At 46.6% G+C, this 26,570-nt stretch overlaps 1 protein-coding gene across 1 annotated transcript; it reads right to left on the reverse strand.

The window, feature by feature from the left end:
* Positions 1-54: 54 nt before the first annotated feature.
* Positions 55-25,549, reverse strand: LOC106593952 (cAMP-specific 3',5'-cyclic phosphodiesterase 4C; the record flags this gene model as incomplete). Its single annotated transcript, XM_045710869.1, has 16 exons — positions 24,274-25,549; positions 22,583-22,717; positions 22,109-22,236; positions 19,224-19,403; positions 18,782-18,892; positions 17,358-17,523; positions 16,426-16,519; positions 15,100-15,257; positions 12,942-13,040; positions 11,112-11,276; positions 6,910-7,009; positions 5,895-6,049; positions 4,793-4,915; positions 2,775-2,957; positions 1,419-1,595; positions 55-459 (listed from the first exon to the last, which is right to left on the reverse strand). Coding segments are annotated over exons 1-16 (2,430 nt in total), but the record flags the coding sequence as incomplete, so codon positions are not given.
* Between the last annotated feature and the right edge of the window lie 1,021 nt (positions 25,550-26,570).

Raw genomic sequence — 26,570 nt, forward strand, 5'->3', positions numbered from 1 at the left:
CTCCTCCACCTCTTCAACATGGTTCTCCTCCACCTCTTCAACATGGTCCTCCTCCTCCCCTTCAACATGGTCCTCCTCCACCTCTTCAACATGGTCCTCCACCTCTTCAACATGGTCCTCCTCCACCTCTTCAACGTGGTCCTCCTCCTCTTCAACATGGTCCTCCTCCACCTCTTCAACATGGTTCTCCTCCACCTCTTCAACATGGTTCTCCTCCACCTCTTCAACATGGTTCTCCTCCACCTCTTCAAAATGGTCCTCCTCCTCTTCAACATGGTCCTCCTCCTCCCCTTCAACATGGTTCTCCTCCACCTCTTCAAAATGGTCCTCCTCCTCTTCAACATGGTCCTCCTTTGAATGGTCTTGGTTTCCGTTCTCCTGTCTGACTATGTGGTTGGACCCGTTGGGTTGTTGTATGTGGTTGTGGTTGGGCTCCACATCTTCCAGTGCCAGCTCAAACTGGGAGAATAAAGAGAAGACAGTAGATTGATAGTTACTTATATAGATGGTCATTGATAAAGAGAAGACAGTAGATTGATAGTTAGTTATATAGATGGTCATTGATAAAGAGAAGACAGTAGATTGATAGTTACTTATATAGATGGTCATTGATAAAGAGAAGACAGTAGATTGATAGTTACTTATATAGATGGTCATTGATAAAGAGAAGACAGTAGATTGATAGTTACTTATATAGATGGTCATTGATAAAGAGAAGACAGTAGATTGATAGTTACTTATATAGATGGTCATTGATAAAGAGAAGACAGTAGATTGATAGTTAGTTATATAGATGGTCATTGATAAAGAGAAGACAGTAGATTGATAGTTACTTATATAGATGGTCATTGATAAAGAGAAGACAGTAGATTGATAGTTACTTATATAGATGGTCATTGATAAAGAGAAGACAGTAGATTGATAGTTACTTATATAGATGGTCATTGATAAAGAGAAGACAGTAGATTGATAGTTACTTATATAGATGGTCATTGATAAAGAGAAGACAGTAGATTGATAGTTACTTATATAGATGGTCATTGATAAAGAGAAGACAGTAGATTGATAGTTACTTATATAGATGGTCATTGATAAAGAGAAGACAGTAGATTGATAGTTACTTATATAGATGGTCATTGATAAAGAGAAGACAGTAGATTGATAGTTACTTATATAGATGGTCATTGATAAAGAGAAGACAGTAGATTGATAGTTAGTTATATAGATGGTCATTGATAAAGAGAAGACAGTAGATTGATAGTTAGTTATATAGATGGTCATTGATAAAGAGAAGACAGTAGATTGATAGTTACTTATATAGATGGTCATTGATAAAGAGCACCACCAACTGGTTTTCTACAGTAATAGTTCATTAATAGATCATCCTTTGCGTGCGTGTGTATGTGTGTGTGTGTTACCTGGAAGCGGTCGGTGAGCAGGTGTTTGTCGTAGGGAGGAGAGGGGCTCTGAGGCATGGTGGACTGGTACCAGTCTCTGTTCTCCTCCAACGTGTCCAGCAGGTCCTGGGCATCAGGGTGGACCAGATCACCCCACGTCTCCCACAGAGGGTGGACTATGTAGTCTATGAAACCCACCTGGAGTCAGAGAGAGAAAGGGAGGGAGAGAGGGGGAGAGAAAGGGAGAGAGAGAGGGAGAAAGGGGAAGAGAGGGAGGGCGAGAAAGACAGAAAGAGAAGAAGGGAGAGAGAGCAAGGGGGAGAAAGGGAGAGAAGGAGACAGGGAAAGGGAGAGAAAGGGAGATGAAGAGAGAGAGAGGGAGAGAGGGAGGGAGAGAGAGGGAGAAAGGGAGAGAAGGAGGGAGAGAGAGAGGCACACTAACATATTTTCACCTTGTCTGCTTGAAGATTTGAACTAGTGACCTTTCAGTTATTGGCCCACCACTGTAATTGCCTAACTGCCTAACTGTCGCTCTAATCAGTGCTTTTGAAGAGGAAGAAGGAGATAGCGTGTTTGAAAATGTTATTCTGCGTGTGTGTGTTTGAAAGTGTGTATTCTGTGTGTGTGTGTGTGTGTGTGTTTGAAAGTGTGTATTCTGTGTGTGTGTGTGTGTGTTTGAAAGTGTGTATTCTGTGTGTGTGTGTTTGAAAGTGTGTATTCTGTGTGTGTGTGTGTGTGTGTGTGTTTGAAAGTGTGTATTCTGTGTGTGTGTGTGTGTGTTTTGAAAGTGTGTATTCTGTGTGTGTGTGTGTTTGAAAGTGTGTATTCTGTGTGTGTGTGTGTGTGTGTGTGTGTGTGTGTGTGTGTGTGTGTGTGTGTGTGTGTGTGTGTGTGTTTTGAAAGTGTGTATTCTGTGTGTGTGTGTGTTTGAAAGTGTGTATTCTGTGTGTGTGTGTGTGTGTGTTTGAAAGTGTGTATTCTCTGTGTGTGTGTGTGTGTGTGTGTGTGTGTGTGTGTGTGTGTGTGTGTGTGTGTGTGTGTGGGTTTGAAAGTGTGTATTCTGTGTGTGTGTGTGTGTGTGTGTGTTTGAAAGTGTGTATTCTGTGTGTGTGTTTGAAAGTGTGTATTCTGTGTGTGTGTGTTTGAAAGTGTGTATTCTGCGTGTGTGTGTGTGTTTGAAAGTGTGTATTCTGTGTGTGTGTGTTTGAAAGTGTGTATTCTGTGTGTGTGTGTGTGTGTTTGAAAGAGTGTATTCTGTGTGTGTGTGTGTGTGTGTGTGTGTGTGTGTGTGTGTGTGTGTGTGTGTGTGTGTGTGTGTGTGTGTGTGTGTGTGTGTGTGTGTGTGTGTGTGTGTGTGTGTGTGTGTGTGTGAGAGACCTGGCTCTTCTCCACCGAGGCAGTGTGTTTGTCACACATGGGGCTGATCTCCAAGCCCTTGTCTCTCTCCTTGTCTCCCTGTCTGGAGAACTCTTCCATGATGCGTTCAGTCCACTGGCGATACACACCCAGTGGCTTGGTGGGGTTGCTGAGGTCTGCACAGTGAACCATGTTCCTCAGGACCTACAGAGAGGAAGAGACACCCCCCCCAGTGTTAAACATGTTGACGCTGTTTTAGATAGAGACACTGTCCTGGGTCTGAAGGGATTCAACACACAGCAGCCATGCTGCACTGTCCTGGGTCTGAAGGGATTCAACACAGCAGCCATGCTGCACTGTCCTGGGTCTGAAGGGATTCAACACAGCAGCCATGCTGCACTGTCCTGGGTCTGAAGGGATTCAACACAGCAGCCATGCTGCACTGTCCTGGGTCTGAAGGGATTCAACACACAGCAGCCATGCTGCACTGTCCTGGGTCTGAAGGGATTCAACACAGCAGCCATGCTGCACTGTCCTGGGTCTGAAGGGATTCAACACACAGCAGCCAGATGTCCTGGGTCTGAAGGGATTCAACACAGCAGCCATGCGGCACTGTCCTGGGTCTGAAGGAATTCAACACACAGCAACCATGCTGCACTGTCCTGGGTCTGAAGGGATTCAACACACAGCAGCCATGCTGCACTGTCCTGGGTCTGAAGGGATTCAACACACAGCAACCATTCTGCACTGTCCTGGGTCTAAAGGGATTCAACACACAGCAGCCATGCTGCACTGTCCTGGGTCTGAAGGGATTCAACACACAGCAACCATGCTGCACTGTCCTGGGTCTGAAGGGATTCAACACACAGCAGCAATGCTGCACTGTCCTGGGTCTGAAGGGATTCAACACACAGCAACCATGCTGCACTGTCCTGGGTCTGAAGGGATTCAACACACAGCAACCATGCTGCACTGTCCTGGGTCTGAAGGGATTCAACACACAGCAGCAATGCTGCACTGTCCTGGGTCTGAAGGGATTCAACACACAGCAACCATGCTGCACTGTCCTGGGTCTGAAGGGATTCAACACACAGCAGCCATGCTGCACTGTCCTGGGTCTGAAGGGATTCAACACACAGCAGCCATGCTGCACTGTCCTGGGTCTGAAGGGATTCAACACACAGCAGCCATGCTGCACTGTCCTGTGTCTGAAGTGATTCTGGTGAGGATGAGCATTGTTATTTCAATATAATGCAGTCAGAAGTTTTCCCCTGTATCTTCATGTATTTTCTGTAGGTGTTACCTGTATAGTCATGTATTTTCTGTAGGTGTTACCTGTATAGTCATGTATTTTCTGTAGGTGTTACCTGTATAGTCATGTATTTTCTGTAGGTGTTACCTGTATAGTCATGTATTTTCTGTAGGTGTTACCTGTATAGTCATGTATTTTCTGTAGGTGTTACCTGTATAGTCATGTATTTTCTGTAGGTGTTACCTGTATAGTCATGTATTTTCTGTAGGTGTTACCTGTATAGTCATGTATTTTCTGTAGGTGTTACCTGTATAGTCATGTATTTTCTGTAGGTGTTACCTGTATCTTCATGTATTTTCTGTAGGTGTTACCTGTATAGTCATGTATTTTCTGTAGGTGTTACCTGTATAGTCATGTATTTTCTGTAGGTGTTACCTGTATAGTCATGTATTTTCTGTAGGTGTTACCTGTATCTTCATGTATTTTCTGTAGGTGTTACCTGTATAGTCATGTATTTTCTGTAGGTGTTACCTGTATAGTCATGTATTTTCTGTAGGTGTTACCTGTATAGTCATGTATTTTCTGTAGGTGTTACCTGTATAGTCATGTATTTTCTGTAGGTGTTACCTGTATAGTCATGTATTTTCTGTAGGTGTTACCTGTATAGTCATGTATTTTCTGTAGGTGTTACCTGTATAGTCATGTATTTTCTGTAGGTGTTACCTGTATAGTCATGTATTTTCTGTAGGTGTTACCTGTATCTTCATGTATTTTCTGTAGGTGTTACCTGTATGCGTTCTGTATAGTGGTCCAACAGCAGCACTCCTGAACTGGTCACCTTCTTAGTCTCCACCATGGTCTTCAGATCAGCTAGTAGAGTCATGTGTTTGGACATGTCTGTAGCTAACACCTAGAGAGAGAGAGAGAGAGAGAGGGAGGAGGGAGAGCAGGAGAGAGGGAGGGAGAGGAGGAGAGGGAGAGGTAGGGAGGGAGGGAGGGAGAGGGAGAGAGAGGGAGGAGAGAGGGAGAGAGAGGGAGGGGAGAGGTAGGGAGGGAGGGAGGGAGGGAGGGAGGGAGGGAGGGAGGGAGGGAGGGAGGGAGGGAGGGAGGGAGGGAGGGAGGGAGGGAGGGAGGGAGGGAGGGAGGAGAGGGAGGGAGGGAGGGAGGGAGGGAGGGAGGGAGGGAGGCAGGAGAGAGGGAGGGAGGGAGGGAGGGAGGGAGGGAGGGAGGGAGGGAGGGAGGGAGGGAGGGAGGGAGGGAGGGAGGGAGGGAGAGAGAGAGAGAGGGAGAGAGAGGAGAGAGGGAGGGAGGGAGGAGGGAGAGCAGGAGAGAGGGAGGGAGAGGTAGGGAGGGAGGGAGAGAGAGAGGAGGGAGAGGAGGAGAGGGAGAGGAGGAGGGAGGGAGAGGAGGAGGGAGGGAGAGAGGGAGGGAGAGGAGGAGAGGGAGAGGAGGAGGGAGGGAGGGAGGGAGAGGAGGAGAGCGAGGCAAGGAGGGGGATAGAGAGATGGAGGTGAGAGAGAAAGAAGGTGTGAGAGGAGAGAAGGGGAGAGAGAGGAGGAAGGGAGAGGAGCGAGAGATGAGACGATGGTGTAAATATAAAGAAACTTTGTTTATTCCATGTGTAACTCTGTGTTGTTGTATGTGTCGAACTGCTTTGCTTTATCTTGGCCAGGTCGCAGTTGTAAATGACAACTTGTTCTCAACTAGCCTACCTGGTTAAATAAAGGTGAAATAAAAATAAAAATGTATAAATAAAAAACTGTTTAGTTGCAAAAATCACAGAAACATTTACCTTTGACCCCTCCCACTCCTGCCCCTCCCACTCTTGTCTCCAAACCCTGCTGTGATTGGATGATGATGGATGCTGCCTGTGATGACAGGTCTCTCACCATATCGATGACCAGCTTGCGGAGGCTCTGGCGCTGTCTTTTGGTCAGGTTCTGGAAGATGTCACAGTTTTCCAGGTGGAGCAGCTTGAAGCCAACAGCCAAGTGATGGTTCTCTAACACTGACTCATCATTGTACATGAGAGCCAGCTCAGAGTCTGGGAGAGAGAGAGGGAGGAGAGAGTGATAGAGAGTGATGGAGAGAGAGGGAGGGAGAGAGAGACAGGGAGTAGAGAGAGAGGGAAGTAGGGAGAGAGAGGGAGGAGAGAGAGAGAGGGAGGGAGAGAGAGAGACAGGGAGTAGAGAGAGAGGGAGGTAGGTAGGGAGAGAGAGAGAGAGGGAGGAGAGAGTGATAGAGAGAGAGAGGGAGGAGAGAGAGAGAGGGAGTAGAGAGAGAGGGAGGTAGGGAGAGAGAGAGAGAGAGAGAGGGAGGAGAGAGTGATAGAGAGAGAGAGGGAGGAGAGAGAGAGAGGGAGGGAGGGAGAGAGACAGGGAGTAGAGAGAGAGGGAGGTAGGGAGAGAGAGAGAGAGAGAGAGAGGGAGGAGAGGGTGATAGAGAGAGAGAGGGAGGAGAGAGAGAGAGGGAGGGAGGGAGAGAGACAGGGAGTAGAGAGAGAGGGAGGTAGGGAGAGAGAGGGAGAGAGAGAGAGAGGGAGGGAGGGAGAGAGAGAGACAGGGAGTAGAGAGAGAGAGAGAGAGGGAGGGAGGAGAGAGAGAGATAGAGAGAGGGAGGGAGGGAGGAGAGTGATAGAAACAGAGAGTAGAGAGAGATGGTGAGAGAGAGAGAGAGAGAGAGAGAGAGAGAGAGAGAGATAGAGAGAGGGAGGGAGGAGAGTGATAGAAACAGAGAGTAGAGAGAGATGGTGAGAGTGTGAGGATGAGCGGTTAGAAGGTCAGGAACATGGGGCATGGAGGAGACAAGAGACAGAGAGGTGTGTGTGTGCGTGCATGGATATGCGTGTGAGTGTGTGCATTTATGCACGCCTGTGTGTATGTGTGTGTGTGTGTGTGTACTGACTGGTGTTGATGAGGAACTGGTTAGACACTCCGGGGTGGTCCACATCATGGATGGCTGCAGCAAACAGAGCTGCTAGGATCTCCAGGTCTGTAAACACAGCCTGATGGAGAGACAGAGAGAGAGAGAGGGGAGGAGAGAGGGGGGGGAGAGACAGAGAGAAAGTTCAGTATTTTACAACTTGATGTTAGATGGTGGCAGGTAACCTAGCTAGCAGTTAGAGCATTGGGTCAGTAGCCTAGCTAGCAGTTAGAGCATTGGGTCTGCTAGCATTGGGTCAGTAACCAGCAGGTAGCCTAGCTAGCAGTTAGAGCATTGGGTCAGTAGCCTAGCTAGCAGTTAGAGCATTGGGTCAGTAACCTAGCTAGCAGTTAGAGCATTGGGTCAGTAACCTAGCTAACAGTTAGAGCATTTGGGTCAGTAACCAGCAGGTAACCTAGCTAGCAGGTAGAGCATTGGGTCAGTAACCTAGCTAGCAGTTAGAGCATTGGGTCAGTAACCAGCAAGTAGCCTAGCTAGCAGTTAGAGCATTGGGTCAGTAGCCTAGCCTACAGTTAGAGCATTGGGTCAGTAACCTAGCTAACAGTTAGAGCATTGGGTCAGTAACCTAGCTAGCAGTTAGAGCATTGGGTCAGTAACCTAGCTAACAGTTAGAGCATTGGGTCAGTAACCTCGCTAGCAGTTAGAGCATTGGGTCAGTAACCAGCAGGTAGCCTAGCTAACAATTAGAGCATTGGGTCAGTAGCCTAGCTAACAGTTAGAGCATTGGGTCAGTAACCTAGCTAGCAGTTAGAGCATTGGGTCAGTAACCAGCAGGTAACCTAGCAAGCAGTTAGAGCATTGGGTCAGTAACCAGCAGGTAACCTAGCTAGCAGTTAGAGCATTGGGTCAGTAACCAGCAGGTAACCTAGCAAGCAGTTAGAGCATTGGGTTAGTAACCAACAGGTAGCCTAGCTAACAGTTAGAGCATTGGGTCAGTAACCAGCAGGTAGCCTAGCTAACAGTTAGAGCATTGGGTCAGTAACCAGCAGGTAGCCTAGCTAACAGTTAGAGCATTGGGTCAGTAGCCTAGCTAACAGTTAGAGCATTGGGTCAGTAACTGAAAGGCAGCTGGTTTGAATACACGAGCTGACAAGGTGAAAGATCTGTCAGTGTGCTCTTGATCAAGGCACTTAACCTTAATTTGCTCCAGGGGCGCCGTACTACCATAGCTGACCCTGTAAAACAAGACATTTCACTGCACCTATCTGGTGTATGGGACAATACAACATATTATCCTCACCCTGAAAGAAGTTTAAAGGCCAGGAGACGCTGATGTACGGTTTGATTCTCTTTAAAGAGCCTCTACAAACTTCAGCTAATGGTGGAAGGGCCACTAGCTAACCACTAATGTGAGTGATGGTATTATGACGTACCACTAGCTAACCACTAATGTGAGTGATGGTATTATGAGGTGCCACTAGCTAACCAATAATGTGAGTGATGGTATTATGAGGGGCCACTAGCTAACCACTAATGTGAGTGATGGTATTATGAGGGGCCACTAGCTAACCACTAATGTGAGTGATGGTATTATGAGGGGCCACTAGCTAACCACTAATGGGAGTGATGGTATTATGAGGGGCCACTAGCTAACCACTAATGTGAGTGATGGTATTATGAGGGGCCACTAGCTCACCACTAATGTGAGTGATGGTATTATGAGGGGCCACTAGCTCACCACTAATGTGAGTGATGGTATTATGAGGGGCCACTAGCTAACCACTAATGTGAGTGATGGTATTATGAGGGGCCACTAGCTCACCACTAATGTGAGTGATGGTATTATGAGGGGCCACTAGCTCACCACTAATGTGAGTGATGGTATTATGAGGGGCCACTAGCTCACCACTAATGTGAGTGATGGTATTATGAGGGGCCACTAGCTAACCACTAATGTGAGTGATGGTATTATGAGGGGCCACTAGCTCACCACTAATGTGAGTGATGGTATTATGAGGGGCCACTAGCTCACCACTAATGTGAGTGATGGTATTATGAGGGGCCACTAGCTAACCACTAATGTGAGTGATGGTATTATGAGGGGCCACTAGCTCACCACTAATGGGAGTGATGGTATTATGAGGGGCCACTAGCTCACCACTAATGTGAGTGATGGTATTATGAGGGGCCACTAGCTAACCACTAATGGGAGTGATGATTTGGCCTTCTTTTAACAGGCATAAAAGTGCCTTCGGAACGTATTCAGACCCCCTTGACTTTTCCACATTTTGTTACGTTACAGCCTTACTCTAAAATGGATAAAAAAAATAATAATCCTCAGCAATATACACACAACACCCCATAACGACAAAGCAAAAACTGGTTCTTAGAAATTTTTGCAAATGTATTAAAAATAGAAACAGAAATACCTTATTTACATAAGTATTCAGTCCCTTTGCTATGATACTTGGAAATTGAGCTCAGGTGCATCCTGTTTCCATTGATCATCCTTGAAATGTTTCTACAACTTGATTGGAGTCCACCTGTGGTAAATTCAATTGATTGGACATGATTTGGAAAGACACACACCTGTCTATGTAAGGTTCCAGTAGACAGTGCATGTCAGAGCAAAGACCAAGTCGTGAGGTCGAAGGAATTGTCCATTGAGCTCCGAGACACGATTGTGTCGATGCACAGATCAGGGGAAGGGTACCAAAAAATGTCTGTAGTATTGAAGGTCCCCAAGAACACAGTGGCCTCCATCATTCTTAAATGGAAGAAGTTTGGAACCACCAAGACTCTTCCTAGTGCTGACCCCCTGGCCAATCTGAAAAATCAGGTGAGAAGGGCCTTGGTCAGGGAAGTGACCAAGAACCCAATGGTCACTGACAGTGCGTCCAGAGTTCCTCTGTGGAGATGGGAGAACCTTCCAGAAGGAAAACCATCTCTGCAGCACTCCACCAATCAGGCCTTTATGGTAAAGTGGCCAGACGGAAGCCACTCCTCAGTAAAAGGGTCATGACATCCCACTTGGAGTTTGCCAAAAGAGAAACAAGATTCTCTGGTCTGATGAAACCAAGATTAAACTCTTTGGCCTGAATGCCAAGCGTCACGTCTTGGGGAAACCTGGCACCATCCCTACGGTGAAGCATGGTGGTGGCAGCATCATGCTGTGGGGACGTTTTTCAGCGGCAGGGACTGGGAGACTAGTCAGGATCAAGGCAAAGATGAACGGAGCAAAGTACAGAGAGATCCTTGATGAAAACTTGCTCCAGAGCGCTCAGGACCTCAGACTGGGGTGAAGGTTCACCTTCCAACAGGACAACAACCTTAAGCACACAGCCAAGATAACGCTGGAGTGGCTACGGGACAAGTCTCTGAATGTCCTTGAGTGGCCCAGCCAGAGACCGGACTTGAACACTATCGAACATCTCTGGAGAGACCTGAAAATAGATGTGCAGCGACGCTCCCCATCCAACCTGACAGATCTTGAGAGGATCTGCAGAGAAGAATGGGAGAAACTCCCCAAATACAGGTGTGCCAAGCTTGTAGCGTCATACCCAAGAAGACTCGATGCTGTAATCGATGCCAAAAGTGCTTCAACAAAGAACTGAGTAAAGGGTCTGAATACTTAATATTTTTTTAAAATAAATTAGCAAAAATGTCTAAAAAACAGGTTTTGCTTTGTCATTATGGGGTATTGTGTGTAGATTGATGTGGAAAAATGTTATCAATTTTAGAATGAGGCTGTAACGTAAATATCACTGTATATATCGCTGTATATATTACTGTATCTATCACTGTATATATCGCTGTATATATTACTGTATCTATCACTGTATATATCGCTGTATATATTACTGTATATATCACTGTATATATTACTGTATATATATATATATCTCTGTATATATTACTGTATATATATCACTGTCTATATATCACTGTATATATTACTGTATATATTACTGTATATATCATTGTATATATAACTAAATATATATCGCTGTATATATTACTGTATATATATCACTGTATATATTACTATATATATCACTGTATATATTACTGTATATATCACTGTATATATATATATCACTGTATATATTACTGTATATATCACTGTATATATATCGCTGTATATATTACTGTATATATCGCTGTATATATCGCTGTATATATCGCTGTATATATCACTGTATATATCACTACAGGTGGCTCACGTCTAGTGCGGGTGTGGAGAGGAGGACATGTGTGGACTGGCAGACGTCGGCGGCGTGCAGGCTGTTGTGGTAGGCCACGTTGCCATGGTAATGGTCTTCCAGGGTCATCACGTAGGTCACGAAGGTGTCGACGGGGATACGGAACGTCTTGAGGAGATCACGTTCCTACAGGGGGACATGAGGGGTTAATACACACTGACACACACATGCATGAACACACACACACACACACACACACACACACACACACACACACACACACACACACACACACACACACACACACACACACTTGCATGAACACACACCCACATGCATGAACACACACACACACATACACACACTTGCATGAACACACACACTTGCATGAACACACACACACTTGGTCATTTCTTCAGCCAATCATCTTTATTTAATATTGATTAATTATTGCAATAATGAATCCGTCGACCCCACCAGTCTGGACTGTTGTGCCGAGAACCTAACCTTTACAGACCATGCTGTTCCTTATATACCTCAGACCAAGATTGCGCAGTCATAGCTGGTTCAACCCCCCTTCCCCCCCCCATATAGATTGGGGGGCACCATAAGCCCCTTTGGGCTCATCCTGTCTTTATCTGCCCCTGGCGTTATCTTAACCCCCGACCCCGGCCTAATTTCCCAGATGCCAGGATGTCTAAGGACCATTGAGGCCTTTGTTCTACTGCTCTCTATCCCAGCTAAAACACACCATATCTTGTCTATGGAATGCAGGCTCAATCAGACCGGAGACATATGTCTCACCTGCACCACTAATCATAGCCTGGAATGTGGCTGTTTGGTTTATCACCGTGACATCAGTCAATTATCAGCTTCAAGCCATCTCTAGTAAAACCCCTGTCCTCAACACCCAGACTACCTGCAGGGAGCTAGAGAGGACACCCAGACTAGCTGCAGGGAGCTAGAGAGGACACCCAGACTAGCTGCAGGAAGCTAGAGAGGACACCCAGACTAGCTGCAGGAAGCTAGAGAGGACACCCAGACTAGCTGCAGGAAGCTAGAGAGGACACCCAGACTAGCTGCAGGGAGCTAGAGAGGACATCCAGACTAGCTGCAGGGAGCTAGAGTAGACACCCAGACTAGCTGCAGGGAGCTAGAGTGGACACCCAGACTAGCTGCAGGGAGCTAGAGTAGACACCCAGACTAGCTGCAGGAAGCTAGAGTGGACACCCAGACTAGCTGCAGGGAGCTAGAGTGGACACCCAGACTAGCTGCAGGGAGCTAGAGTGGACACCCAGACTAGCTGCAGGGAGCTAGAGAGGACACCCAGACTAGCTGCAGGGAGCTAGAGAGGACACCCAGACTAGCTGCAGGGAGCTAGAGTGGACACCATAAAACTCAGCGTTAGCAGGACAGAAATATCTTACTGTTTGTTAAGTAAATAATTCTTACATATCCAACAAATAAGGTGACTACATCATTTTTCTATCACACACACATGTCTGTTTGACTAGCCTTGTGGGGATCAAAATAACCTAACCTCAACCTTAACCCCAAACCTAACCCTGAAACTAAACCTAACCCTGAAACTAAACCTTAACCCTAAACCTAACCCTAAAACTAAACCTAACCCTAACCCTAAAACTAAAACTAAACCTAACCCTGAAACTAAACCTTAACCCTAAACCTAACCCTAAAACTAAACCTAACTCCTAAGCCTAAAATAGCCTTTTTCCTTGTGCGGACCGGCACAATGTCCCCACTTCTCGGAATTTTACTTGTTTCCCTATCTGGTCCCCAGAAGGATAGTAAACCAAAGCACACACACACAGCGTGTCTAACTCCATGTACCTGGAAGATGGCGTACATGATGCAGCTGAGAGGTCTGCTGTTGGAGAACTCTGACACTCTGAAGATGTTGAAACTCCACTTGTCCAGATCCTCTAGCTCCTACACACACACACACACACACACACACACACACACACACACACACACACACACACACACACACACACACACACACACACACACACACACACACACACACACACACACACACACACACACACACACACACACACACACACACACACACAGGCAGGCACACACATACACACACGCAGGCAAACACACATACCCACACGCAGACACACACACACGCGCAGACACAGACAGACACACCCACACGCAAGCAAGCAGGCACACACAAAGAGAGAGTGTGAAGCCTTGAGTGAGGTAATGAGCTGAGTCTAGTAACCTTGACTGATTGACTGAGAAGGTATTTGTGTATGTACAGTCGTGGCCAAAAGTTTTGAGAATGACACAAATATTAATTTTCACAAAGTCTGCTGCCTCAGTTTGTATGATGGCAATTTGCAAACACTCCAGAATGTTATGAAGAGTGATCAGATGAATTGCAATTAATTGCAAAGTCCCTCTTTGCCATGCAAATGAACTGAATCCCCCAAAAACATTTCCACTAAATTTCAGCCCTGCCACAAAAGGACCAGCTGACATATCAGTGATTCTCTCGTTAACACAGGTGTGAGTATTGATGAGGACAAGGCTGGAGATCACTCTATCATGCTGATTGAGTTCAAATAACAGACTGGAAGCTTCAAAAGGAGGGTGGTGCTTGGAATCATTATTCTTCCTCTGTCAACCATGGTTACCTGCAAGAAAACACGTGCCATCATCATTGCTTTGCACAAAAAGGGCTTCACAGACAAGGATATTGCTGCCAGTAAGATTGCACCTAAATCAACCATTTATCAGATCATCAAGAACTTCAAGGAGAGCAGTTCAATTGTTGTGAAGAAGGCTTCAGGGCGCCCAAGAAAGTCCAGCAAGCGCCAGGACTGTCTCCTAAAGTTGATTCAGCTGCGGGATCGGGGCACCACCAATACAGAGCTTGCTCAGGAATGGCAGCAGGCAGGTGTGAGTGCATCTGCACGCACAGTGAGGCGAAGACTTTTGGAGGATGGCCTGGTGTCAAGAAGGGCAGCAAACAAGCGACTTCTCTCCATGAAAAACATCAGGGACAGACTGATATTCTGAAAAAGGTTCAGGGATTGGACTGCTGAGGACTGGGGTAAAGTCATTTTCTCTGATGAATCCCCTTTCCGATTGTTTGGGACATCTGGAAAAAAGCTTGTCCGGAGAAGACAAGGTGAGCGCTACCATCAGTCCTGTGTCATGCCAACAGTAAAGCATCCTGAGACCATTCATGTGTGGGGTTGCTTCTCAGCCAACGAAGTGGGCTCACTCACAATTTTGCCTAAGCACACAGCCATGAATAAAGAATGGTACCAACACATCCTCCGAGAGCAACTTCTCCCAACCATCCAGGAACAGTTTGGTGACGAACAATGCCTTTTCCAGCATGATGGAGCACCTTGCCGTAAGGCAAAAATGATAACTAAGTGGCTCGGGGAACAAAACATCAATATTTTGGGTCCATGGCCATGAAACTCCCCAGACCTTAATCCCATTGAGAACTTGTGGTCAATCCTCAAGAGGCAGGTGGACAAACAAAACCCCACAAATTCTGACAAACTCCAAGCATTGATTATGGAAGAATGGGCTGCCATCAGTCAGGATGTGGCCCAGAAGTTAATTGACAGCATGCCAGGGCAGATTGCAGAGGTCTTGAAAAAGAAGGGTCAACACTGCAAATATTGACTCTTTGCATCAACTTCATGTAATTGTCAATAAAAGCCTTTGACATTTATGAAATGCTTGTAATTATACTTCAGTATTCCATAGTAACATCTGACAAAAATATCTAAAGACACGGAAACAGCAAACTTTGTGGAAATGAATATTTGTGTCATTCTCAAAACTTTTGGTCACGACTGTATGTGTGTGTACGTACGTGTTATGGTGCGTGCCTTTGCCTTTGCGTGTGTGTGTGTGTGTGTGTGTGTGTGTGTGTGTGTGTGTGTGTGTGTGTGTGCGTGTGTGTGCATGCATGTCTATGCATATGAGCGAGCCTTGCATACTTTACCCTGGCTAGCTGGTCCTCCTGTTCAGTGTTGACTCCAAAGCGTGGGACAGAAGAGGAGGACAGAGTGGAGCTGTGGGACAGATTCCTCACTCCGCTAATCTGACTCATAGACTTCTCCTTTAGACTAGGGGACGGCAGCTCCACCTCGTTGGGCTGGTCTAGGGGTTAGAGACACACATAGACTTCTCCTTTAGACTAGGGGACGGCAGCTCCACCTCGTTGGGCTGGTCTAGGGGTTAGAGACACATAGACTTCTCCTTTAGACTAGGGGACGGCAGCTCCACCTCGTTGGGCTGGTCTAGGGGTTAGAGACACACATAGACTTCTCCTTTAGACTAGGGGACGGCAGCTCCACCTCGTTGGGCTGGTCTAGGGGTTAGAGACACACATAGACTTCTCCTTTAGACTAGGGGACGGCAGCTCCACCTCGTTGGGCTGGTCTAGGGGTTAGAGACACACATAGACTTCTCCTTTAGACTAGGGGACGGCAGCTCCACCTCGTTGGGCTGGTCTAGGGGTTAGAGACACACATAGACTTCTCCTTTAGACTAGGGGACGGCAGCTCCACCTCGTTGGGCTGGTCTAGGGGTTAGAGACACACTAGACTTCTCCTTTAGACTAGGGGACGGCAGCTCCACCTCGTTGGGCTGGTCTAGGGGTTAGAGACACACATAGACTTCTCCTTTAGACTAGGGGACGGCAGCTCCACCTCGTTGGGCTGGTCTAGGGGTTAGAGACACACATAGACTTCTCCTTTAGACTAGGGGACGGCAGCTCCACCTCGTTGGGCTGGTCTAGGGGTTAGAGACACACATAGACTTCTCCTTTAGACTAGGGGACGGCAGCTCCACCTCGTTGGGCTGGTCTAGGGGTTAGAGACACACATGTTATACACTCAAACACACACACAAAAACACACAAACACACACACTAGCGCAGGCAGATTGATATACCCAGGACACAGAAATGTACGGGCGGCCAAGTACAGGTAGACAGGTATAGTGATGTAGAACGGTATAGACAGGTATGAACAGATAGACAGGTATGAACAGACAGGTAAATACACAGACAGGTATTAACAGACAGACAGGTATGAACAGACAGGTAAATACACAGACAGGTATGAACAGACAGACAGGTATGAACAGATAGACAGGTATTAAAAGATAGGCAGGTATTAACAGATAGGCAGGTATTAACAGACAGACAGGTATGAACAGACAGGTAAATACACAGACAGGTATGAACAGACATACAGGTATGAACAGACAGGTTAATTCAGGTATGTACAGGTAACTACAGGCATATCCAGGTAGGTGTACTCACCCATGAAGGTGCTGGAGATGTACTCAGACACCTGGTTACCCGAACGACTCATCTCTGATAGGTGAGACAGCTCCCTGTTTAACATCCTCTTAAACTGAGGGAGGGAGGGAGGGAGGGAGGGAGGGAGGGAGGGAGGGAGGGAGGGAGGGAGGGAGGGAGGGAGAAAAAAAGGGGGAGCAGTTTGAGGATGTTTTACTGTATGATTAGTCAGTTCTACTGCTCATAAGTGTTGAAGCTGAGGTGAGATTATATTGTTGTGTTGTGGTTGTATCATGGTTGTGGTTATATCATGGTTGTGTTGTGGTTATATCATGGTTGTGTTGTGGTTATATCATGGTTGTGTTGTGGTTGTATCATGGTTGTGGTTATATCATGGTTGTGTTGTGGTTGTATCATGGTTGTGTTGTGGTTGTATCATGGTTGTGGTTATATCATGGTTGTGTTGTGGTTATATCATGGTTGTGTTGTGGTTATATCATGGTTGTGTTGTGGTTGTATCATGGTTGTGGTTATATCATGGTTGTGTTGTGGTTGTATCATGGTTGTGTTGTGGTTGTATCATGGTTGTGTTGTGGTTGTATCATGGTTGTGGTTATATCATGGTTGTGTTGTGGTTATATCATGGTTGTGTTGTGGTTATATCATGGTTGTGTTGTGGTTGTATCATGGTTGTGGTTATATCATGGTTGTGTTGTGGTTGTATCATGGTTGTGGTTATATCATGGTTGTGTTGTGGTTATATGGTTATATCATGGTTGTGTTGTGGTTATATCATGGTTGTGGTTATATCATGGTTGTGTTGTGGTTATTTCATGGTTGCGTTGTGGTTGTATAATGGTTGTGTTGTGGTTATTTCATGGTTGTGCTGTGGTTATATCATGGTTGTGTTGTGGTTATATCATGGTTGTGTTGTGGTTATATCATGGTAGTACCTTGTTGGAGGCCATATCGCTGACAGAGCGGTGAGTCTGGATGGTCTCGAGCTGGTCCAGACACCAGTCCAGCTCCTCCAGAGTGTCTGTAGCCAGCTGCTCATACTGTTGATCTGATAGAGCTGCTCTGGGGTTGTGGGGCGCTACACCGCCCAGTGGAGACCTCCTGTGGACAAGACAGGGAATTACACCAACCAGTTAGAACTCAAGGGGTTACAATAGCTTGACATTGTCTGGGAGTGAAGTTCAGACTGAGGGAGGCGGGAGAGAGAGAGGGGGGGAGTATTAAACATCGGTGTTGTTCGAGGCCCATTGAAAGGCCCATTGAAAGGCCCACTGAAAGGCCCATTGAAAAATGGTGAGTAAATGTGACCCATAACTATCATTATTGTTATTGGCTAGTCGAGGTAGACAGACAGCCAATTACATCGACGAGCTAAATGTCACATCAGTTATCAGTTACAAACCAGTTACATGCAAAACACACATTTTAATTGGCTAGCTATCTGGGTAAATGAGGTAGGAAACTCTCAATAACCAAATGGAAGCCCTATGGGGTCCTGGCCTAAAGTAGATCACTACATAGCAGCCCTTTGGGGTCCTGGTCTAAAGTAGATCACTATATAGCAGCCCTATGGGGTCCTGCTCTAAAGTAGATCACTACATAGCAGCCCTATGGGGTCCTGGTCTAAAGTAGATCACTATATAGCAGCCCTATGGGGTCCTGGTCTAAAGTAGATCACTACATAGCAGCCCTATGGGGTCCTGGTCTAAAGTAGATCACTACATAGCAGCCCTATGGGGTCCTGGTCTAAAGTAGATCACTACATAGCAGCCCTATGGGGTCCTGGTCTAAAGTAGATCACTACATAGCAGCCCTATGGGGTCCTGCTCTAAAGTAGATCACTATATAGCAGCCCTATGGGGTCCTGGTCTAAAGTAGATCACTATATAGCAGGCCTATGGGGTCCTGGCCTAAGGTAGATCACTATATAGCAGGCCTATGGGGTCCTGGTCTAAAGTAGATCACTATATAGCAGGCCTATGGGGTCCTGGTCTAAAGTAGATCACTATATAGCAGGCCTTTGGGGTCCTGGTCTAAAGTAGATCACTATATAGCAGGCCTATGGGGTCCTGGTCTAAAGTAGATCACTATATAGCAGGCCTATGGGGTCCTGGTCTAAAGTAGATCACTACATAGCAGCCCTATGGGGTCCTGCTCTAAAGTAGATCACTACATAGCAGCCCTATGGGGCCCTGGTCTAAAGTAGATCACTATATAGCAGGCCTATGGGGCCCTGGTCTAAAGTAGATCACTATATAGCAGGCCTATGGGGCCCTGGTCCAAAGTAGTGGACTATATAGCATTTGATTTGGGACGCAGACCAGCTGTTAGATGTTTTGATTGACAGGTGAGCACTGACTTGACGGTAGGCATGGAGACGTTGGCGAGGAGGGTGAAGTTGCTCCGTACCGAGCGCAGGCTGGCCAACACCTGAGCAAAGGGGGTAACAATGAAGTCTTCTCCTGCATGCCTGAAAGGGAGGGAGAGAGAGAGAGAGAGAGAGAGAGAGAGAGAGAGAGAGAGAGAGAGAGAGAGAGAGAGAGAGAGAGAGAGAGAAAGTGAGAAAGAGAGAGTGTTAGAAACAGAGAGTGTTAGAAACAGAGAGAGAGAGAGAGAGTGTTAGAAACAGAGAGAGCGAGAGTTAGAGACAGAGAGTGTTAGAAACAGAGAGAGCGAGAGAGAGAGTGTTAAAGACAGAGAGAGAGATTAATAAAGACAGAGTGTATTAGGATATGTAGTCATGATAATGTCAATTGGTCAATGGTTTGACTCATACACACACTGACACCCCCCCTTCTCACCCTTCGCTGGCGATAGAATTGCGTGACACTGAGTTTTTGGGGGACATGTCGTAGTCAGAGTCTGACCGGTAGAGGAAGGACTCTCGTCGACCCCCCTGGGGGAAGGATGGGTGCAGGGTCAGGCTGGGACTCTGGGAGCCAAGAGGGGTATGGCCCGGAGACACCCCGTTCTCCAGCTCACTGAGAGGTTGGGGAAGAGAGAGACAGACACTATGATTATTATATTATGACAAACCATTCTCCACCTGGAAACTACTGAAGGGGGGGCGGAGAAAGGGTGACCACATTTAAAATACCCAAAAGCGGGACAACAGGATGATTTTATGGGACAGTGTCGCCAACATAAATACAACAGGACAGTAGATCTCCAGGAAGAGGGTTGGACTGAAAACCTACAGGACAGTAGATCTCCAGGAAGAGGGTTGGGCTGAAAACCTACAGGACAGTAGATCTCCAGGAAGAGGGTTGGACTGAAAACCTACAGGACAGTAGATCTCCAGGAAGAGGGTTGGACTGAAAACCTACAGGACGGTAGATCTCCAGGAAGAGGGTTGGACTGAAAACCTACAGGACAGTAGATCTCCAGGAAGAGGGTTGGACTGAAAACCCACAGGACAGTAGATCTCCAGGAAGAGGGACTGAAAACCTACAGGACAGTAGATCTCCAGGAAGAGGGTTGGACTGAAAACCTACAGGACAGTAGATCTCCAGGAAGAGGGACTGAAAACCTACAGGACGGTAGATCTCCAGGAAGAGGGTTGGACTGAAAACCTACAGGACAGTAGATCTCCAGGAAGAGGGACTGAAAACCTACAGGACAGTAGATCTCCAGGAAGAGGGTTGGACTGAAAACCCACAGGACAGTAGATCTCCAGGAAGAGGGTTGGACTGAAAACCTACAGGACAGTAGATCTCCAGGAAGAGGGTTGGGCTGAAAACCTACAGGACAGTAGATCTCCAGGAAGAGGGTTGGACTGAAAACCTACAGGACAGTAGATCTCCAGGAAGAGGGTTGGACTGAAAACCTACAGGACAGTAGATCTCCAGGAAGAGGGTTGGGCAGCCCTGCTATAGAGCCTTCCTGTGTTATGTGTCAATCAAAGCACATTCTGCCTAGTGGCGCTGTTGAGGTTTGGCCATTGATAATTTTGTTATTGAACGATTCAGCTAACCATCCTAATATCTCATAAGAAATTACTTAAGTGGTGTTTTTGATGTAACAGTAACGTTGTACTATGCTATTATACTTGGTTCTGTTATTGTAGAATACTAATGAATCACCACTTCCAAGACAATGACTCAGCTACCGAGGTAAAATGAGTTTTACATTGGATAGGTTCCCCTCTCTCCACAAGGATTCTCTGCCTCTAACCCTATTACAGGGGCTGAGTCACTAGCTTACTGGTGCTCTTCCATGCCGTCCTTAGGAGGGGTGCATCACTTGAGTGGGTTGAGTCACTGACGTGGTCTTCCTGTCCTGGTTGGCGCCCCCCTCGGGTTCGTGCCCATGAGGGAGATCTTTGTGGGCTATACTCGGCCTTGTCTCAGGATGGTAAGTTGGTGGTTGACGATATCCCTCTAGTGGTGTGGGGGCTGTGCTTTGGCAAAGTGGGTGGGGTTATATCCTGCCTGGTTGGCCCTGTCCGGGGGTATCATCGAATGGGGCCACAGTGTCTCCTGACCCCTCCTTTCTCAGCCTCCAGTATTTATGCTGCAGTAGTTTATGTGTCGGGGGGCTAGGGTCAGTCTGTTATATCTGGAGTATTTCTCCTGTCTTATCCGGTGTCCTGTGTGAATTTAAGTATGCTCTCTATAATTCTCTCTCTCTTTCTCTCTTTTTCTTTCTTTCTTTCTTTCTTTCTTTCTTTCTTTCTTTCTTTCTTTCTTTCTTTCTTTCTTTCTTTCTTTCTTTCTTTCTTTCTTTCTTTCTTTCTCTCGGAGGACCTAAGCCCTAGGACCATGCCTCAGGACTACCTGGCCTGATGACTCCTTGCTGTCCCCAGTCCACCTGGCCGTGCTGCTGCTCCAGTTTCAACTGTTCTGCCTGCGGCTATGGAACCCTGACCTGTTCACCAGACGTGCTACCTGTCCCAGACCTGCTGTTTTCAACTCTCTACAGACAGCAGGAGCGGTAGAGAACTCTGAATGATCGGCTATGAAAAGCCAATGGACATTTACTCCTGAGGTGCTGACCTGTTGCACCCTCGACAACCACTGTGATTATTATTATTTGACCCTGCTGGTCATCTATGAACATTTGAACATCTTGGCCATGTTCTGTTATAATCTCCACCCGGCACAGCCAGAAGAGGACTGGCCACCCCTCATAGCCTGGTTCCTCTCTAGGTTTCTTCCTAGGTTCTGGCCTTTCTAGGGAGTTTTTCCTAGCCACCGTGCTTCTACACCTGCATTGCTTGCTGTTTGGGGTTTTAGGCTGGGTTTCTGTACAGCACTTTGTGACATCGGCTGATGTAAGAAGGGCTTTATAAACACATTTGATTAATAGTCTGTGGATATTTGGGTTCTCTCTCCTCAATAGCTATTGAACCAAGCACGCCATGACTATGAAGAAGGTATGTTCTGAATTTGGGTTGGATGGAGAACAAATCACACCTTTTAAAATAAAATACCATTTTGGATTTCAATCTTCAATAGCTCTTACACAAAAACACGCCGACTATGATAATGATATATTCTGAACCGGGGGAAGGATGGACAAAATCCACAGCTTTTAGAGACAAAGGGACAAAATCCAGGGACATGTGTGGGAGTGGTAAGGGAAGAGAGAGAGGATGGTTTACAATGCTACTCAGGTCAACAACACTACATGGAAGTATAGTTGTATATCTGGGTGGTGTGTGTGTGTGTGTGTGTGTGTGTGTTACCTGTCTGCGTCTGCAGGTGTGATGGCAATGCGTGGTGGGATGCAGAGGGGCAGGGACGTGGGGCGTGGCATGTTACTCAGGATCTCAGGTGAGCGTGTCCTGTCTCGGGGGCGGAGCCAACACGGAACCTGAATGGACGATAGGATTGATTGATTAACCAGGTAACCAATAGGATAGATTTTATTAAACCAGGTAAGTCTCTTTTGCAATAATAGCCTGACAGGAACCACAATAACAAAAGTCTCTCTTTGATACACTCACATTTGACACAGTGGTTGTGATACAACTAATATAAGTTTGTCTGCACAAAAACGTTCACACCACCATTGTGCCATCTCTCCAAAACACTTGTGTAAATATCTTTGTGCAGAAAACTCTCAGTTGTATCACAAGTAACTGTTGTGTATCGCACTGCTGATGAAATCCAAAGCACATTTCTGCTGTAAAAACATAATATTCTTTCTACTGTTCTACCTGCAAACTGGAGGCCAGCCTCCTGCTCCTCCCCATGCGTAGCTCCGCCCCCAGAGTGGCTCCTGACGTATAGGAGCTGCTGTAGAGCCCTGACTCCGCCTTCTCAGCACAGCCTGACGAATCAGTGTCATTATCCTGGGGAAAGAAAGAGAGAGAGCGGGAAAGAGAAAGAGGATGAGATATTATATATTTTTCACAGGTTTTCACCATATTTGGGTGGCACACATCCAGAAGTCAATTTACTGATGGACAGGAAGCAAAGAGGGTAATCTACTGAATGACAGGAAGCAAAGAGGGTAATCTACTGAATGACAGGAAGCATAGAGGGTAATGTTACTGAATGACAGGAAGCATAGAGGGTAATGTTACTGAATGACAGGAAGCATCGAGGGTAATATTACTGAATGACAGGAAGCATAGAGGGTAATATTACTGAATGACAGGAAGCATAGAGGGTAATGTTACTGAATGACAGGAAGCATAGAGGGTAATGTTACTGAATGACAGGAAGCATTGAGGGTAATATTACTGAATGACAGGAAGCATAGAGGGTAATATTACTGAATGACAGGAAGCATAGAGGGTAATGTTACTGAATGACAGGAAGCATAGAGGGTAATATTACTGAATGACAGGAAGCATAGAGAGTAATATTACTGAATGACAGGAAGCATAGAGGGTAATGTACTGAATGACAGGAAGCATAGAGGGTAATATTACTGAATGACAGGAAGCATAGAGGGTAATATTACTGAATGACAGGAAGCATAGAATGGAATGTTATGTGAATGACAGGAAACATGAGGGTAATATTACTGAATGACAGGAAGCATAGAGGGTAATATTACTGAATGACAGGAAGCATAGAATGGAATGTTATGTGAATGACAGGAAGCATAGAATGGAATGTTATGTGAATGACAGGAAGCATAGAATGGAATGTTATGTGAATGACAGGAAACATAGAATGGAATGTTATGTGAATGACAGGAAACAGAATGGAATGTTATGTGTATCACAGGAAGCATAGAATGGAATGTTATGTGAATGACAGGAAGCATAGAGGGTAATATTATTATGTGAATGACAGGAAACATAGAATGGAATGTTATGTGAATGACAGGAAGCATAGAGGGTAATATTATTATGTGAGCTCACTAAATGGAGATTTAGAGAGGCTGCATGCTGGTCTATGGCACCCCATATCTGTGTGTGTCTGTGTGTGTGTTGTGTATAAGCCCTCTACAGAGAGAGTGTGATCTGCACTGCAGCAGCGTAGCAACAGAACACAGGGGGAATGGAAGGCAGGCTGCTAGTTGCTAGGCAACAGTGTTCCATGTTCTATGCCTAGTCTCTAGTTGTCCAAAGCTCCAGATGTAAAGAGATGCTTCACTGTTGTTATTGTAGAGGCTACACAGAACACACACACACACTGTCTACTACCACAGACTGCAGCCTTGAGGTCAGTGGATGGAAGGGAATCCATCCATTAAGAAGAGAAACTCCTGAGACTGTAGTCCAGGGACACCCCAGTCAATAGATCTCCACGCTGTGTGTTTACCCTACATACGTCTGTGTGTCTGTGTGTGTGTTCCTGTGTCCCTGTGTCCCTGTGTGTGTGTGTGTGTGTGTGTGTGTGTGTGTGTGTGTGTGTGTGTGTGTGTGTGTGTGTGTGTGTGTGTGTGCGCTACCTCCTCCTCTCCGGCCAGCGACAGACGCTGCACGCTGCGACTCTTCTTCATAGTGATTGGCTGATTGTTCTTTTTGGCCCCTCCCCCGGTGCGGACGGGACCAGAACCCAAGCAGCACAGCAGCTGGAGAGCCAGGACCAGAGGGGTCTGGGGTTACAGGTCAGGGGTTAGAGGTTAGGGGTCAGACCAGCCAGGGTCAGACCGGGCCACAACCACAGGTCACGCCCCCATCGGACTCAGCAGCCAATCACAACGCGCAACGTCTCAGTCCTCCCCAAGCTCTGATTGGCTGGAATCCTGGTTCCTCTAAAATTCCCAAATGTGTAATCCAGTGAGGTGGTGAGGTTAGTAATCCGCAGTCCGATTGGTTGCTTGGAAACAGCGATGAACCCTCGCCATCCTCCGAATTTGTTCTGGGACCAGCAATCCTGTATCTGATTGGTTCGTTGGATTCGGGTTCTGTAGGTTCTGTGGGATGCAAAGTGAGACACCTGCGGTTCATCTGTGCAACGGAACACCAAAATGTGTAGAATCCCAGCTCTGATTGGTGGAACAGTGCATCCCTGACATGACTGCCACTGTAACCCTGGTTTTGATTGGCCGGTGTATCAGACAACAGGTCAGTGTCCTGGACAAAGAGGAACACTGTAGACAGAGAGCAGAGCATGGCATTGGTAAAAACATCAATATTAAAAACACAGTCTGAATCGCAAATTACACCTTATCCTCCTTTTGACCAGGATGCTAGAGTACTCCTTTTGACCAGGATGCTAGAGTACTCCTTTTGACCAGGATGCTAGAGTACTCCTTTTGACCAGGATGCTAGAGTACTCCTTTTGGCCAGGATGCCAGAGTACTCCTTTTGACCAGGATGCTAGAGTACTCCTTTTGACCAGGATGCTAGAGCACTCCTTTTGACCAGGATGCTAGAGTACTCCTTTTGGCCAGAATGCTAGGGTACTCCTTTTGACTAGCATGCTTTTGACCAGGATGCTAGAGTACTCATTTTGACCAGGATGCTAGAGTACTCCTTTTGGCCAGGATGCTAGAGTACTCCTTTTGACCAGGATGCTAGAGTACTCCTTTTGACCAGGATGCTAGAGTACTCATTTTGACCAGGATGCTAGAGTACTCATTTTGACCAGGATGCTAGAGTACTCATTCTGACCAGGATGCTAGAGTACTCCTTTTGGCCAGGATGCTAGAGCACTCCTTTTGACCAGGACTCATACTAAACTACTGTAACACTACAGATCACAGGAAGTTGGTGGCACCTTAATTGGGGAGGACGGGCTCGTGGTAATGGCTGGAGCGGAATAAGTAGAATGGTATCAAATACATCAATCACATGGTTTCCATGGTTTCCATGTGTTTGATGCCATTCCATTTGCTCCATTCCAGCCATTATTATGAGCCCTCCTCCCCTCAGCAGCCTCCACTGCTACGGATGCCCTACCTTCAGGCTATGCCCAAACCCTACCCCAACCCCATCCCGAGCACGCCGTTCTACCACCTCTGGTCTTTTGGCCCTCCCATGCCTACGAGAGGGCAACTCCCACTCAGCCCAGTCAAAGCTCCTCTCTGTCCTGGCGCCCCAATAGTGGAACAAGCTTCTCCCTAACGTCAGGGCAGCGGAGTCCCTGGCCATCTTCCAAAAACGTCTGAAACCTCTTCAAGAGTATGTCAAAAAAGACAACTCAGTCTTCTCATCAAAAAAGAAACACACACTCTCTCTCTCTCTCTCTCTCTCTCTCTCTCACACACACACGTAAACACAGACACAAGGACATGAATCCAGAGAAGGCAGGCAGGGACATGCCCACACCATCCTGAGGCAGCTAACTACACACAGTACAACATCCCCATGTAGCTCGCCTCCACAATACAGCATCCCCATGTAGCTAGCCTCCACAATACAGCATCACCATGTAGCTAGCTAGCCTCCACAATACATCATCACCATGTAGCTAGCCTCCACAATACAGCATCACCATGTAGCTAGCCTCCACAATACAGCATCACCATGTAGCTAGCCTCCACAATACAGCATCACCATGTAGCTAGCTAGCCTCCACAATACAGCATCACCATGTAGCTAGCTAGCCTCTACAATACAGCATCACCATGTAGCTAGCCTCCACAATACAGCATCACCATGTAGCTAGCTAGCCTCCACAATACAGCATCACCATGTAGCTAGCCTCCACAATACAGCATCACCATGTAGCTAGCTAGCCTCTACAATACAGCATCACCATGTAGCTAGCCTCCACAATACAGCATCATCATGTAGCTAG

Source organism: Salmo salar, chromosome ssa02 (genome assembly GCF_905237065.1).
Source record: "Salmo salar chromosome ssa02, Ssal_v3.1, whole genome shotgun sequence".
NCBI lineage: Eukaryota > Metazoa > Chordata > Actinopteri > Salmoniformes > Salmonidae > Salmo > Salmo salar.